At 38.3% G+C, this 16,076-nt stretch overlaps 1 protein-coding gene across 1 annotated transcript in view; it reads right to left on the reverse strand.

Moving 5' to 3' along the window:
• Positions 1 to 16,076, reverse strand: part of Enox1 (ecto-NOX disulfide-thiol exchanger 1) — a 279,670-nt gene that overhangs the window by 19,212 nt on the left and 244,382 nt on the right. The window contains exon 13 of the mRNA XM_013027584.1: positions 11,366 to 11,468. Coding sequence (XP_012883038.1) covers positions 11,366 to 11,468 — 103 coding nt within the window. The remainder of the gene's footprint in view (positions 1 to 11,365; positions 11,469 to 16,076) is intronic.

Raw genomic sequence — 16,076 nt, forward strand, 5'->3', positions numbered from 1 at the left:
AGGAATCGAACCCAGGGCCTTGAGCATGCAAGGCAAGTGCTCTACCACTGAGCCACCTTCCCAGCCCTTGCCATTTTTTTTTATCTTTTCCTACTTTTTTTTATTTCCGGGAACAGGACTTAAACCTGGGGTCTGATACTTTATCATTCAAAGATTGGTACTCTACACTTGAGCCAGGCCTCCAGCTCCTGGTCATGCTATTTTTAACATCACTGAGCGATCACTCAATAATAGCATGATCCAGAAACAGTAATGGTAACCTGGTATACAGAACACTTCCCCTCCTACAATGACAGTAGTTAGTAAAGGTAGACTTGGAGATAATATATAGATGAATAAAGGTATTTCTAAACAAAGACTCCTGGAAACAGTTCAACTACCAATTTTATGCTTGATTTACCAATATAAAATTGTAGTTATTGAAAGGATAAAATTATCTTTTTCTTTCTCTCAGTGGACTGTGCTGAAAATGACTCAGACAGCTGTGCCAGAAATCACTGCCTTGAGTTTTCCTGGTAATTACAGCTGTGGCCTGTCCCCCGAGCTGCCATTGGAGGAAGTGTGTGTTCATCCTCTAACATGCTCTGCCCTTCAATCATGGCTGCTGCTGAAAGGGAGCCAGCCTCTCTCCTCTTCTCTGTTGTGGTTGACAAGATCATTAATAAAGGCCTGTGAATGAATGCTTGGGTTGGAGTGTGATCAGGAATCAGAAGCCCTTTGCCTTGTGAGAGTCAACTGTCAACATTATACTGACAAATGAACAGCTGGATACTGGTGTAAGGGCCAAGGTAAAAAGCATTATCTTCCTATCCTCCAATGCTTCTAGATCCAAAATCAAAACAGAGAGGGAGTCAAGTTCACAGAATGTGTGTTGTTTTGTGTTAAGGAGGCTGGCTTGGGCAAATTTGAAAGTGCTCTTTTAAACAAGCTGCATTAAGTCTCATGTTCTGTGTATTGTGAGCAGTGAAACTAGAGAGCTGAAGGGCCAAAGGGGGAGATCTCAGTGGTACAAAATGCAATCAGGGAGAAAAGCAGGCAATCCTGTGGTTCTTGTAGCAGGTCATCTTGTGTTGGGAGAAGGCCATGGGCTAATCCATGGTAACATCTTTGTCTCTTGCTCTCCTTTGTGCTGCTTGGGATGTTCCGGGATGGAACATTAAGTTTCTTAAACTTCAAGTTAAAAACAAAACAGAACAGGAGAGAGAACTGAAGGGTTTAGACAAGCTCTCCATGACCTGTAAAGGGATGTTACAGGTTTACAGTAAAATGAAGACGTTAAAAAACAACTATTGTTTCTCTATAAAAATTATAGTCTATTTTCATACTTATCTTACCATTTTATTCTGAGCTTCATGAGCTTTCTTTGAATGCTCCTTTGCCTCCTTTGCTAAAATCTCTTTTTTGGGCATTTTACAGTACTTTTTAAAATTTATTTTTATTTTTTTATTGTGAAAATACCATACAGAGGGGTTACAATGCAAGGTAATGAGTAGATTTCTTATCAAGCATTGTTGCCTCCTCCTCTGTTTCCCCTTCCCATCCCTTCCAATCACTCCCCCTAACCTCCCCCCTCGCACCCCTCCCCCAGCCAAAATTGTAAAGTTCATTTTTCGAACCACTTGTACATCTCATTGTTGCAATGGGTCCACCTGTATCCCTATTTAAATGATCTAAAATCTACTTTTAGAAAGTAATGAGGATAGCGGAAAGAAATAATGGTGATGACGTGTGTGTGTGTGTGTGTGTGTGTGTGTGTGTGTGTGTGTGCACGTGTGTGTTTGTACATATTTTGTACTTAAGATAGGGTATCCTTAACTTTTGATCGCTTGCTCTACCTTTCAAGTAGCTGAGATTATAAGTGGGTACCGGCATGTCTGGCTAATTTTAATATCCTTAATGACATCCTGAGAAAATGCAGATTTTTTGCTCTATTTTGCTTTTGGCTAGGGGTCTGCTGCTGTTAGTGGAATTTTTTGGTGGGGGGAGGGATCAGATTCATTGTGAGCTTCCTAAGTAAATAATGGGTTTCTTTTTCCTAGGAATAGAAAAGGAATAGCTAATGAGAAATGTCACCAGGCACTCCCCTCCTCTCCTGCCAAGTGGAGATAACTTTATGGCCCTCTGAGAGTGACCTGAAGGACCTGAGGGTGGAGCCATGGGCTGTGTCCAGCTGCTCTGCCTGCAGCAAGGCAGATTCAACTCCTGCTTGTTATCCATTTGGGGGACAAGCAGGAGGAGTGTCCGTTTAAGAACCAGCTTCCCAGGCATGCAAAGTACAATTGGAAATAACTAGTTAAGAAAAGAGAGAAGCAAATAATTATTAGTACTACTAGTCTTTTTTTGAAAGAACCTTAAAAAAAATCTACAAACCAGCTCTATTCAGCCAGTGACCAATCTTGTTAAGAAAGTTGATATAAACAGGCTACAGTTTACTCTCAGTTCTGAATCTAAGACCAAGGAAGCAGCATTAAAGCAAGCAAATGATACTAGATTTTGTTTCCTTTGTTATTCCCTTAAATATGTTGCTTTAGTCACTCACTCAGCAGGAGGTACTAAGGGTCAGCATGTATAAGGCAGAGAAATTCCTTCTCTGGCACAACTTTTAGTCTAGTGAACCACCCGGATGATACATGCACAAATGAAAACTCAAGGAAATAGACTGAGAAAATTATAAGCAGAATAAAGAGAACAAAACAAGTAACAGAAAAGACAGTGACCTTGAACTTGTGGTTCAAAAAGAAAGAGGATTTCGCGATAGCTAAGAGAAGAAAGCATTTCCAGAAGATTCCTGTGGGAGTTCAGCCAGAAAAAAATGCAGCTGACTGATGGAGAAAGTGAGAAATTGTCAACAGAAAGTATTCAAGTCAGCAAGACAAGAACAGGTCACTGTGAGAGGTGAACCAATGAAGTGGGCTGAAGATAGAGGGGCAGCAATGGAATAGAAATGCTGGGTACAGACTGCATTTACAAGGGTTATGCTGTAATGGAGAACATGGAAATAGTGCTGTTTTTAATTTTTATTGTACAGAGGAGTATCAGTTACGTAAGTAAAGTAATGAATACCTTCCTTGTCAATCTTGGTATGCCCTCCCTCAATTTTATCCTACTTTCCTTCCCTCCCATGTCCCTTCCTCCAAGTTGTACAGATCATTTCCAACATATTGTCTTGTGTATATAGTTGTTGAATTGTCCATCCTTTGTCTCACCACTCTGTTGTTTGAAATGGAGTGTTTGCTGAAAGAGATCAAGGGATCAAAATGGATTTTCTTCTTCCTCCTCTTCCTCTTTCTTATCCTCCCTCTTTATCCTTTCATTCTCTTCCTTCTTCCCCTCCTCGTCCTCCTTACTCCTGCCCTTCTACTTCTTCTGTTTTTTTTTTGGTCAGTCGTGGGGCTTGAACTCTGGGCTTGGGAGCTATCCCTTAGCTCTTCAGCTCAAAGCAAGCGCTCTACCATTTAAGCCACAATGCCACTTCAGGTTTTCTAGTGGTTTATTGGAGATAAGAGTCTCATGGATTGAACAAGTTTACATTCCCACCAACAATGAAGTAAGGTTCCTTTCTGTCCACATCCCCTCCAGCATCTGTTGTTGTTAGAGTTCTTGATTTTTGCCATTCTAACTGGGGTGAGGTGATATCTCAATGTTGTTTTGATTTGCATTTCTTTTATGGCTAGGGATGTTGAACATTTCTTCATGTGTTTATTGGCCATCCTTCTTTCTTCTTCAGAGAAGTTTCTCTTTAAGTCTTTCGCCCACTTATTTATTGGGCAGTTGTTTCTTTGAGGATTTGTTGTTGGGGGGTTTAATTTTTTGAGTTCCAAGTATATTTTAGATATGAGACCCTTGTCTCATATCTAGTAAAGATCTTCTCCCAATCCGTGGGCTTTCTATTGATCTTGCTAGCTATGTCATTTGCCCTGCAGAAGCTCTGCAACTTTATGCAATTCCATTTGTCCAACCTTTCTTTGATTTGTTGTGTTTCCGGGTCTCTATTCAAAAAATTTCGGCCTGAGCCAAGGAGACCTAGGGTTTCTCCTATTCCATCCTGTAATGTTTTCAGAGTGTCTGCTTTGACTTCAAGGTCTTTGATCCATTTGGAGTTGATTCTGGTGCAGGGTAATATATAAGGATCTAGCTTTAGTTTTCTACATGTAGTTAACCAATTTTGCCAGCACCATTTACTGAAGAGGCTGTCTTTCTTCCATTCTATTGTTTTAGCTCCCTTATCGAAGATTAGGTGGCTATAGGTTTGTAGGTTCATTTCTGGGTTTTCTATTCTATTCCATTGGTCCTGAGGTCTGTTCTTATGCCAATACCAAGCTGTTTTGATTACTATGGCTTTATAGTAGAGTTTGAAATTTGGTATTGATATTCCTCCAGCAGTGTTCTTTCCATTGAGGAACGTTTTTGCTATTTGGGGTCTTTTATTGTTCCATATGAATTTTTGGATTGCCTCTTCTATTTCCTTGAAGAATGAGGTTGGAATTTTGATAGGTATTGCGTTGAATTTGTAGATAGCCTTAGGAAGTATTAAGCCAGGCCCAAAGAAACATACGTCCCATGGTTTCCCTTATTTGCAATATCTAGTATATCTATGAGTCAAGCGGAAAAGGTCAGATAATGTGATGTCAGGAAATTGAACCCTTAGATATGTATCTTAATGTTTTTTTCTTTCATGCATGTGTTTCTAATGCACTTATAAGATTATCTCTTTGTTGCTTGGTATGTCCCTCCCCCACAGTATAACCCCTGCTTTCACTATATTTGATGTCAGTATAACTTGAGTTGTTTAAAGATACAGGTGGACCTGTTGCAACAATGAGAAGTACAAGTTGTCATGTCCAAAACGAGCTTTACAACGTTGGTGCGGGGTGGGGGGGGGGGAGAAAGATTGGGATTGGGGGTGAGGGGGGGTGAAGGGTAAACAAAAGAAGGAGGCTGCAATGCTTGGTAAGAAATGTACGCATTATCCTGCCCATGTAATTGTAACCCCTCTGTACAGTATCTTCACAAATAAAAGAAAAAAAAAGAAAAAAAAAAGAGTCTCATGGAATTTCTTGCCCAGGCTGGCTTTGGACTGTGATCCTCATATTTCAGCCTTCTGAGTAGCTAGGATTACAGGCATGAACCACCAGTGCCCAGCTTACTTCTTCTGTTTTTTAAAGACAGGTTCTTGCTATCTGAAGTTCATGATCTCCTACTTTAGCCTCTTGAGTGTATGGATTATAGGTATATACTACCATGCCAGTTCACCTTCTAGTTTTTTTTAAAGCTCATGCTTATAGGTTGATACATGTGATAGTCTACTTGCATATTAGATCACTGTCTAAATGGGGATTCCCCCTTAATAACAGTCTTCATATATCACAGAGTACTCAGTTAAAAAAGACCATCCAATTAAACTCCTAACTGGACAGTATGAGTCCTAGGTCCACAGTGGATGAATGATTTTCCCTAGGTTACTTGTCAGATGCCTCAATACATTAATAATCAGAATAGCCACCTGCCGAGATTATTCAGGACCATCAGGATCCTGACTGTGATCATCAGCTAGCAGGATGTCACGGGGCCAATCCATCATTTGCAAGCAATTCCTATTTTTAAAAGTATATTGATTACTTCTTGTCAGAACATTATTCTTTTTGCTTTTCAGATATGTTCTTGAACTTTTGCTGGGGCTACCTTTAGACCATGATCCTCCTAATTTCACCTTTTTGATAGCTGGAATTACAAGAATTACAAGTGTATGGCACCATGCACAACTTGTTTGTGTTACTGAGTCTCAGTCTGAGTCTCACTGACTGTGCCCAAGTTGGTCTTGAACCATAATTTTTTTTTTGTTAGTTGTGGGGTTTGAACTCTGGGCCTGGGCACTGTCCCTGAACTCATCAACTCAAGGCTAGTGCTCTAGCCCTTGAGCCATAATGCTACTTCCAGTTTTCTTGTGGTTAATTGGAGATAAGAGTCTCATGGACTTTCCTGCCCTGGCTGGCTTTGAACTGCAATCCTCAAATCTCAGCCTCCTGAATAGCTAGGATTATAGGTGTAAGCCACTGGTGCTAGGCTGAACCACGATTTTCTTATCAATACCTCAAGTAGCTGAGATTACAGGGTAAGCCAATGATCTTGGCCAGTATCTGTGAACGTCTCTTTTTCCACCATCAGCTAACCCAGAGGTTGGTGTTGGTACTGGTATATGGAAGTTCTCAGAACATGATTCCAAAGTTCCTGCTTCAGTATTTATGTAAATGTTAGTTTGGGAATGAACAAACTCTAGGGAGTGGCCTAAGATTCTGTGGTATGAATAAATTGCCCAGGTGATTCTTTTTCACAATGAGGACTGATCATTCTTATGGTAGACTCTTGACTGATGTTTGCTGATTTATTGATATGGATATTTGTGCTTTGGAAACAAGATTTCAGTCAGTGACTCACTGCTTATGGTCAGTAGCTTTTAGAGAGGAACATATTACTCTCCACATTCCTTTTCTCAAGTGCGTCGTAAATGGGCTTCAGTTCTGTTCACTGCCAACTCCAAATAGTCACTGCCTGACTTTTTGTAGAACTTGTCTCTGCAATGTTGGTTCATTTGCCCCTACTACCCAGAAGTCAGGGGATCATTTCAGACATAGCCCCTGCACTGGTCTGGGATGGCATCGGTGACAGAAATGGTGGTGTGAGGGATATGTGAAGAAACACCTTGATGGCCCACAGTATGGACGTCTTGATCTGTGAAGGAGTTGGGGCCTTGTGTGCAAAAGTTGGCCTGATCGTTAAGAATGTGCAGATGGTTCTCTGGGAACCATTGTTGTTGTTGCTGCTGCTGTTGTGTGTGTGTCCTGATCCTAGGGCTTGAACTCAGGGCCTGGGCGCTGTCTCTGAGCTTTTTTGCTCAGGGACAGCTAGCTAGCACTGTATCATTTTGAGCCACAGCGCCACTTCTGGCATTTTAGCAATTAATTGGAGATAAGAGTCTCATAGGACTTTGCTGCCTGGGATTCTCAGATCTCAGTCTCCTGAATAGCTAAGAGCCACAAGCATCAAATTTTGAAGAGGTTTTGAAGAAAAGCTGCTGTGTCAAACAGTTCAAACCATTCAAATTGTTAGAAAGGTTTGGGCTTTAACTGGATTTGCAATGATGACTAGCATGATGAACTTGGCTTCTGGGATTGGAAATCTATTAGGTTAGTATATAAAAAAACATGAGAAAATAGAGGGATACAGACCTACAGTTGGATTGTCAACATCCCCTCAGAGTACTGGCTTATTAATAAAAAGAAATTGATCTATTCTCCTTCATGATGACATCTAGTAGTTTCTTGCCAAACACAGTTACAAAGTTTTGGTCCCAAATCAAAAGTACTGACTCACTGTATCCCAAACAGCTTTAACATATGCCAAATCCAACATGTGGGCCATATGTGGAATGAGCTAGGAGGTCTGGCACAGACTCTGAGTGGTGTCAAGCTGGTTTAACATGTGGTGACCACAGAGGTATGAGACATAAAATGATACTCTGCAGTACACCAGAAAAATCTAATTCTTTATAAAGCCTAATCAGATGTCAATCTGTCTTCCTAAGACAAGCTTGATCACAAAATAAATAATCCAGAAGTCAGCTAAAGTATTTTTAAGAGCCCATCTTCTTTAGTTGGATTGGAGCATAGAACACTTCACCCATTCATTGTCAAGAAGAAAGTTCGGAAAACTTAGGATCCAGATGTGCAAGGCTCCAAATGATTCATTAACAAAATTCCCCAGATCTTCTCTGATAAATTCCAATATGAAGCACTTGAAATAAAGTCTTCAGTCATGAGAATGGATAGAATATATGCCACAAGTAACTGGATTGGTTATTGTTTGTGTTTAACCTTAGGTTCTATACTCTTTTAAATTCTTTTGAAACAGCTTCTTTTTTCACTACTTGTATCTCCCAGGAAATTATAATTTGTGCCAGTGTGCATTGCTCATGTTAACATTAATGTTCCTAGAGAGTCAAGTCACCTAAATATATTGTATGTTACATATACTGAGATGTGCTAAACATTGACCAATTAAATCTGGTAGTTTTTCTGCAGTGTGGCTGATCTAGATTGGATCTGAACAGGTCTCCATGTCTTCTCTACAAGTTTAGTTATCATAAGGAAGATTCCAGAAAATTTGCAGAGTATTATTCTTAACTCTTCCAGATGCATCAGAAAGCCAGAGGACTGCTAGACCCACTTTACCCACAAGAAATCCTTAGAAAAGGGCATATTTGGTACCAGGAATTTCCTTTGCTCTATCGACTGGCCCAAAAGAATTATGACTCCACCAGAATCTGTGTTGAGCTTACACAATCTGCCTGGGGTGGGTTTATAGCTCCACCCCTAAGGTAGGTATGTGGGGTAAATGGCCAAAGTCAGTTAGCAGAACGGCCCATTTCCTGGAAGGGTCCAAAGCCAGCCTGGTCAGGAAAGCCCATGAGACTGTTATCCCCAATAAACTACTCAGAAGAATCTAGAAGTGGTCCTGTGGCTCAAGTGATAGAGCTTTGAGCAAAAGAAACTCAGGAAAAGAGCCCAGGCCTGGAGTTCAAGCCTTACGACTGGCAAAATAACAACAACAACAACAACAACAACAATAATAATCTTTAAGTAGTTATACAACAGTGTTTCCATTTAACATGTCAGTTTTATGAGTATAATGCATCTTGATAAGTTCTCCCCATTTCTCCCAACTGTACCTGGTTTTGGACTTCACAAATGCTAAGCTAGTACTCTACCACTTGAGTCAAATCACCAGCCCTGATTTATGCTGGCTGTTTTTGGAGATGAATTCTAGTACCCTTTTCTGCCTAGGATGGTCTCCAAATAAAGCCATATGGATTTTAGCCTCCTGAGTAGCTCGGCTTACAGTCTTAAGCCACCAGCACCCACAGTTTTATGCATACTTTTTACTGAAGATCCTTACAAAAATATTTCTTTTTAATAGAATTGAGTAATGAATTGCATTTTGGTTTGATACTGAAGTTTGCAGCAGAGGCAGCCAGTTATAAATAGAACTTCCCCATATACTCCTATTAATGCACAGTGTTAAAGCATATTATTCTTTACATGTGGTGGCCATCAGTATGGATATACATATGGAGATTTTTTTTAGATAATGTTACAAATGGGTTACATCTGTCAAGTAGATTATAAAATAAAAGCAGAAACAATTTCTAATGGAAAGAAAATAAAGACATGCCTTCCCCATTTTTTTTTTATGCTGGGTTTGAACTCAGGGCCTATTGGTTAGATTTTTTTCCTGAAGGCTAGTGCTCTGCTCTACCACTTGAGCCACAGTTCCACTTCTGGATTTTTGGTGGTTAATTGGAGATAAGAGTTTCCTGCCAGGGCTGGCTTGATGCTCAGATCTCAGCCTCCTGGGTAGTGAGGATTACAGGTATGAGCCACCAGTATCTAGCTGTTCCCCCTTTCTTAAGCCTTTAAATAACTGTATTTTTTGTCACTGAATGAATGGGAAACAGTTGTGTGCATTGGATGAAGTTGCCAATAGGAGAAAAAAGTCCAGTTACCAACTGCATATGGGCTTATTTTGGGTTCCTGGAACTGAGAGCACATCAGCATGTCTTCTGAGATTTGCACATGGCATGTTATTACAGCTGTATATCATCAGAGAGAGAGAAAAAATAATTGGTTTTCCTTGGAGTATCTCTAAGTTGATGTCATATTCAATAACCCTGTAGTTGAAAAATCTATATGTGATGGATGAAGTTTGGACTATCTTTTGAATTTAATTCATCCTGTGCCAGCTTCTGCAGGCCCTGGTGTACCTGTCAGTTTGAACTGAGAGCTTTTGCAGTAGTTAGAGAATGTAACCAGGTGCTACTTCTGCCAGATAACCAACTACAGGAGAACAACTTTTCACACATGTGCAGTGAACTCATTCATCACTGTTAACTATGCCAGGGAGGGGTTAGTCTGCATTTGAACCTCATGCTGGAGTCAGGGCCAAGCCATTGCTTTGAATCAAGGCTGTGCATTATTTTGTGAGAATAGTGGTATTCTTTCCCCCATGTTTGAGGGCTCCTGGGACATACAGGTTTCTGACCTGGGATCCCAGTCACATCTTCCCCAAGAACGTTTTCTTGACAGAGTACATAATGCTTTTGGATCAACTGATGTTGACTTTCAAAGAGGTATTTGGAACTCTGCCTCTCGTCCAGACAGAGCAAAACCAGCCTGGATGTATTTAGTGAGAAAACAGAGTATTTTAGATTAAAAATAGTGCCCTTCTTTCTTCTTTTTAGTAGCTGGCCTTTCTTGTTTATCCTGGACCAGTGGGTGCACACATGGACACGAAACCCTAGATTAGTTGGCCAATACTATTCATTTGGCTTTTCCTGTTTTATCAGAATTATGTGTCTGGCCTTGGGCCTGATCTTAGGATATCTCTTCTGTTAGTGTAAAACTTCAATTGTGTGGAAACTGGCTTGGTTTAGAACTTTGGGATAAGCCAGGCCCAAAGAAACATAGGTCCCATGGTTTCCCTTATTTGCAATAACTAGTATATGTCTGAGTCAAGCAGAAAAGGTCAGATAAGTTGATGTTAGGGAAATGAACCCTAAGATATGTATTCAAATGTTTTTTTTCTTTCATGCGATTGTTTCTAACACATTTATAAGATTATATCTTTGTTGCTTTGTATGTCCCTCCCCCACGGTATAACCCCTGCTTTCCCTGTATTTGATGTTGGTATAATTTGTGGAGGGGAAGGGAAAAAACAAAATAGGGATACAGGTGGACCCATTGCAACAATGAGATGTACAAGTCTTTATGTCGAAAACAAACTTTATAACTTTGGGGGGGGAGGAGTGGGTTGGGGTGGGGGGAAAGATGGGAAGGGATGGGAAGGGGAAACAAAGGAGGAGGCTACAATGCTTGATAAGAAATGTACTTATTATCTTGTCCATGTAATTGTAACCCCTCTGTATAGTATTTTCACAATAAAAAAAAGAAAAGAAATAAAAGAAAAAAGGAGAGAAAAAAAGAACCTTGGGATAAGAGCTAACTCTGATCTCCAGCTGTAAGTACTACATCCAAATTTTAAAAATGAGTGAAATTCAGATTAATCTGTTTACTTGACTTCCGTTTGATGCCAAAAAACAGCTAATATATTTGGTTAGAGAAGAATATAAACCTCTGTTAGTTTGTATGCCGCCGATTTGAAATGTATGTAATTTTGATGAAATTAATCTCACCTCTGAAGGCAGAGCTGTTTAGATTGATAACAAGGAGAAGGTAAACTACTATACTATTATTTTATTTAAATACATAATGATTGTTGAAGTGAATACATGACGAAAATAGCATTCCCTTACCTATTAGCAGAGCTTCTTTCTCTGATTTTAAGCCTTGGCTTCTTTTCTCAATATTATTCTCTCGATCTTGGTTGACCAAGGCAACTGTCAACACATTGATTTCCTATAAGTTCAAAAACAAAGACAATCTATAAATTTCTGTAGATTTTGTGCATTTCAATAAAAATCATCAGGGTTGAAAAGTTCCATAAATGAAATAACCACTTCCATTTAGTAACTGAAGATGAAATCTTATGAACAATCCATCTATTTGCCCAACAGTAGAAGAGTATACCACAAAACTTAAGTTTCCTAACTTATGCTTCCAGGAAACCAAGCAACTTCATGAATAGAAAGTTTTGTACAAATTATCTTAGATTTTTGTCTATGTTTTGATTTAACTCTGGTCATGAAAGCTGTATTTAACTGTCATAACTTTAATGTTTTATTTCAAATAAGAAAACATTTCTGGTTAAGTTTGTGCCAAGCTGATTTATAATACCATGTGGAAAAGTTTAGGAAGTAGGCAGGGAATGGAGCCTCTTAGAAAGGCAAGATGGAACTGTTGATATAAGTATTTAAGTTGAGTAGCTATGAATCCTCGTGCAGACTCAGAAAAGGCAGATAAAGCAAAAGTCGGGAGACTCTTTTCTTCAGTAACAAAGAATAAAGATTTGTACAAGCCAATAAGACCTGAAGAACTAAAGCTGGGCTATTTTTAGTTCTTTCTATAGTTAATTTAAAGGTAGATAAAGCTTTATTCACACCCTTCTGATCTTGATATCAAGACTCAAAATGGAGAGTGATGTAAAAGAAACTTAACAGCCAGAATATATGGAATTGTAAGAAGTTGAATGCTGATGGAGGAAAGTTGCTCTCTGAAAGGTTGTTCTCAAGAGAGAGCCAAGATGGCTGAGTAGAGGAGCCCTGTACACAACTCTGACAGAGAGAAATATTGGTGTAACAAAGGAAAATCTATATTTTAGAGTGAGTGTGAAAGAACTCTAGAAATCTTCAAAAATGACAAAAACTAGAAAGAGCATAGAGTTAGACAGGAAATATTGAGAAACAAGGGAAACAAAAACTTCAATCCTAGCTCCGTGGTTTGAGCCAGACAGGGGTCAAATTCTGAATCACCAGGAAAAGGTAAAAAATACCAGCAATCCTCATCATAGACTGGTAGTCCTAACTTGAGGAGGAGCCACAGTCCTATGGGCTTTAACAAGTTTGCTAGTTTAAAGACAACTGTCTCCAAAGGAGACATTCACTTACTAGACTCCCTCATCTACCAGAACCAAGCTGCTACAGCTGGCACTGGTGCTCTTTATCTTGCTTTAGAAGCCTCAAGTATCTGTTGCCTTACAAAGCTGCTTACATCATGGTAGCTAAGAAGCAAAGAGGGAGATGAAGGGGTCAGGGTTCCAAAATCCCCTTCAGGGATACACCTCCAATGACCTAACTTCCTCCAACGAGGTTCTACTTTTAAGAGTTTCCACTCTCTGTTCCAAGTAGTTTATAAAATATGGGCCTTTGAGACATCTTTCAGATTCAAACTCTGACAATCATACTAAATAGGGAAATGATAAAAGGATTCCTCTAAGATCAGGAACAAAAGGTGTCTATCTTCATTACTTTTTCACAATATAAGCTTTAGCTAGAACGATTAGGCAAGAGAACAAAATAAAATTGGAAAGGAAGAGTTTTAATCATCCATGTTCACAGATGACATTATTCTGATACATACAGGAACTTTAATACTCCACCAAAAGCTGTTTCAATTGGTAAATGAATTCAGAAAGTTGCAGGATGCAAAGTCAACATAAAAAAATGAAAACACTTTAATATACCAAAATCAAACTTACTGCACAAGAAATCAAGAAAATAGTTCCACTTGCTATAAATCTACAAATCACTATAAATACTATTTGTACTCAGTAGGAAAGGCAGGAGGATCATGAGTTTGAGGTCAGCCTAAGCTACACAAAAAAGAAATTGGGAATAAAGTTAACTAAGGAACTGAAAGATCTCTGCAAAGAAAATTATAGAACACTGCTGAAAAAATTAGAGAAAACAGTGACAAGATATTCTGTGTTCATGATTTGGAAGAATTAATGTTAAAATGACCATACTACCCCCTCCCAAACCTACAGATTCAATGTATTTCCTGCCAAAACCAATAATTTATATCAAATAAATAAAGCAGTCATAGCAGGAAGAACTAAAAACAGCAAAATTCATGTAGAATGACAAAAAAATGACTAGCCAAAGCAATCTCAAACAAAAACAAGCAAAAACACATATAAAACAACAACAACAAAACTAGAGGAATTATAATACCCAACTTCAAAACTTGCTACAAAGCTAGAGTAAATAAACTGTATTATACTGGTATAAAAATAAACATATCTCAATGGATAAATAATCCATAATTAATAAAGCCAATCAAACTTTCACAAAGGTGCCAAGGTCATAGATTAAAAAAGGACAGTTTTTCCAATAAATAGTGCTAGAAAGATTGAATACACATTCATATATCTCATATATATTATGTAATATAATATATCCCATACATAAAAATATATCCAGGATACATAGATTTAGAAATATGCATAGAATTACATAGAACATATGTGCATGTATGTGTGTGAATGCAGAAAATTGAAACTGGATCCCTTCCTCTCACTGAATATAAAATGAATCAAAGCCTTAAATGTAAAACATGAAATCACCACATGAAAACACAGGGAATCTAAGACATTGGTATAGCCAGGGATTCTTACAGACAGGTCTCTGAAGGCAGAGGTAATAAAAGGAAAATAGACAAATGGGATTATATCAAACTAAGAAGCTCCTGCACAGCAAAGGAAGTAATCAACAGAATTCAGAGGTGAGGTTTGGGATGGGAGATAATACTTGCAAACTATTTATCTGAGTTCTTGATTTCTTTTTCAGCAAGTTCGTTTTTGGTATATAAAAATGTTTTCATTTTTCTGTATGTTGATTTTGTATGTTAATATCCAGGATATACATAAGGAACTAAGAAAAGCTGAGACCTTATACCACCAAATAATCCAATTAAAATAAAAAGACACTTCTCCAAAAAGAAGACAACTGATTAAAAGAAAGTATGCAAAATATACTGTCTCACTAATTATCAGAGACAAGCAAATCAAAACTATAATGAGATATTGTCTTAGTGTGTAAAAATGGCTATCATCAAAAAGACATAAAGTAACAAATGCTGATGGGGATTTGGTAATAAAAGGAAAGTCTCATACATTGTTGGTAGAATACAAATTAGTTACAAACATTATGGAAAACAGTATGGTTCCACAAAAAACTGAGGATGTATAACTGCCAAGTCATCCAGTAACTTTACTATTGAACATACCTCCAAAGGAAATGAAATCAACATACCAAAAATATACCTGCATTCTCATGTTTATTGCAGCATTACTAATAGTAGCTTAGATATGGAAGCAACATAGATTCCCATCCATGGATGAATGAAGGGAGTATGTTACCAATATTCAGCCATAGAAAGAATAAAATTCTGTCACTTGTAGCAATGTACATGGTGCTGACTCATGACATTAAACAAAATAAGCCAGACATGGAAAGATGAATGCCATATATTCTCATGCATTTGTAGGAACTAGAAAGTCAATTTCGTGGTAAAAGAGTAGATACTGCAGAATGGAAAGTGTAGGAGGTAGGAAATGCCTCCATCAGGAAGAATGACACAGCCCCATTTGTTAGGAAATGGAAAGACTTGGAAAAAATTATATTAAGTGAAGTAAGCCAGGCCCAAAGAAACACAGGTCCCAAGGTTTCCTTTATTTGCAATAACTAGTATATGTCTAGGGCAAGCAGAAAAGGTCAAAAGCTATATACATATGACCATATAAGAAGATGCTAAGTGAAATGAACCCAAGACAGGGACACAAGAGGTTTTATCTTTCTTGCTGTTGTTTTTGGTGTACTTATAGTGCACTATGTGATTTTTTTTGTTTCTTTTGTATGTTCTTCTCCCATGATATAACTCTTGTTTTCACTGTATTTGAGTCCAGTGCCTTGCGTTTTGTGTATGTATTTTTCTAATTTGGGGAGGGGAAGGGAAATAACAAAATGTTGAAATAGGATACAGATTGATCCATTGTAGTAATGAGATGTACAAGACACTATGTTGAAAACAAACTTTACAACTTGCGAGGGGGTTGAGGGGGAGCAGTTGTGGAGGTGGGGAGGGAAGGGATGGTAGAGGAAAAACAAAGGGAGGGTTAACAGTGCTTGATAAGAAATGTACTCATTATCTTCCTCATGTAACTGTAACCCCTCTGTACAGTATCTTTACATTAAAAATCTATTTTAAAAAAGAAAATGGAAAGAAGTTAGATAAAGACATCAAAATACAGAGAGGAAGAGCAATTTTTTTCTGGTTTTCTATAACCCAGTAGGATAATGATTGGGTAAAACAATATACTTCAGGGCTACAAGGGTACAAAATTCATAACACAAAAAATTATTAATATTGTGAGAGATGGAAGTATTCACTACATTGATTTGATTGTAAACATGTATCTAATTGCCAAAATGTTCCCCATAAAGAGGTACAAATATTATATATCTACAAAGAAAGATGGCTCTAGAGAAAGACTAGGATATTGAACAAGAGTTAAATATCCTCTTTGCATTAAGTGGTGAGAAATTAGAAATTTTGACAAACTAACCA

The sequence above is a fragment of the Dipodomys ordii genome, unplaced genomic scaffold (assembly GCF_000151885.1).
Source record: "Dipodomys ordii isolate 6190 unplaced genomic scaffold, Dord_2.0 Scaffold1, whole genome shotgun sequence".
Taxonomy (NCBI): domain Eukaryota; kingdom Metazoa; phylum Chordata; class Mammalia; order Rodentia; family Heteromyidae; genus Dipodomys; species Dipodomys ordii.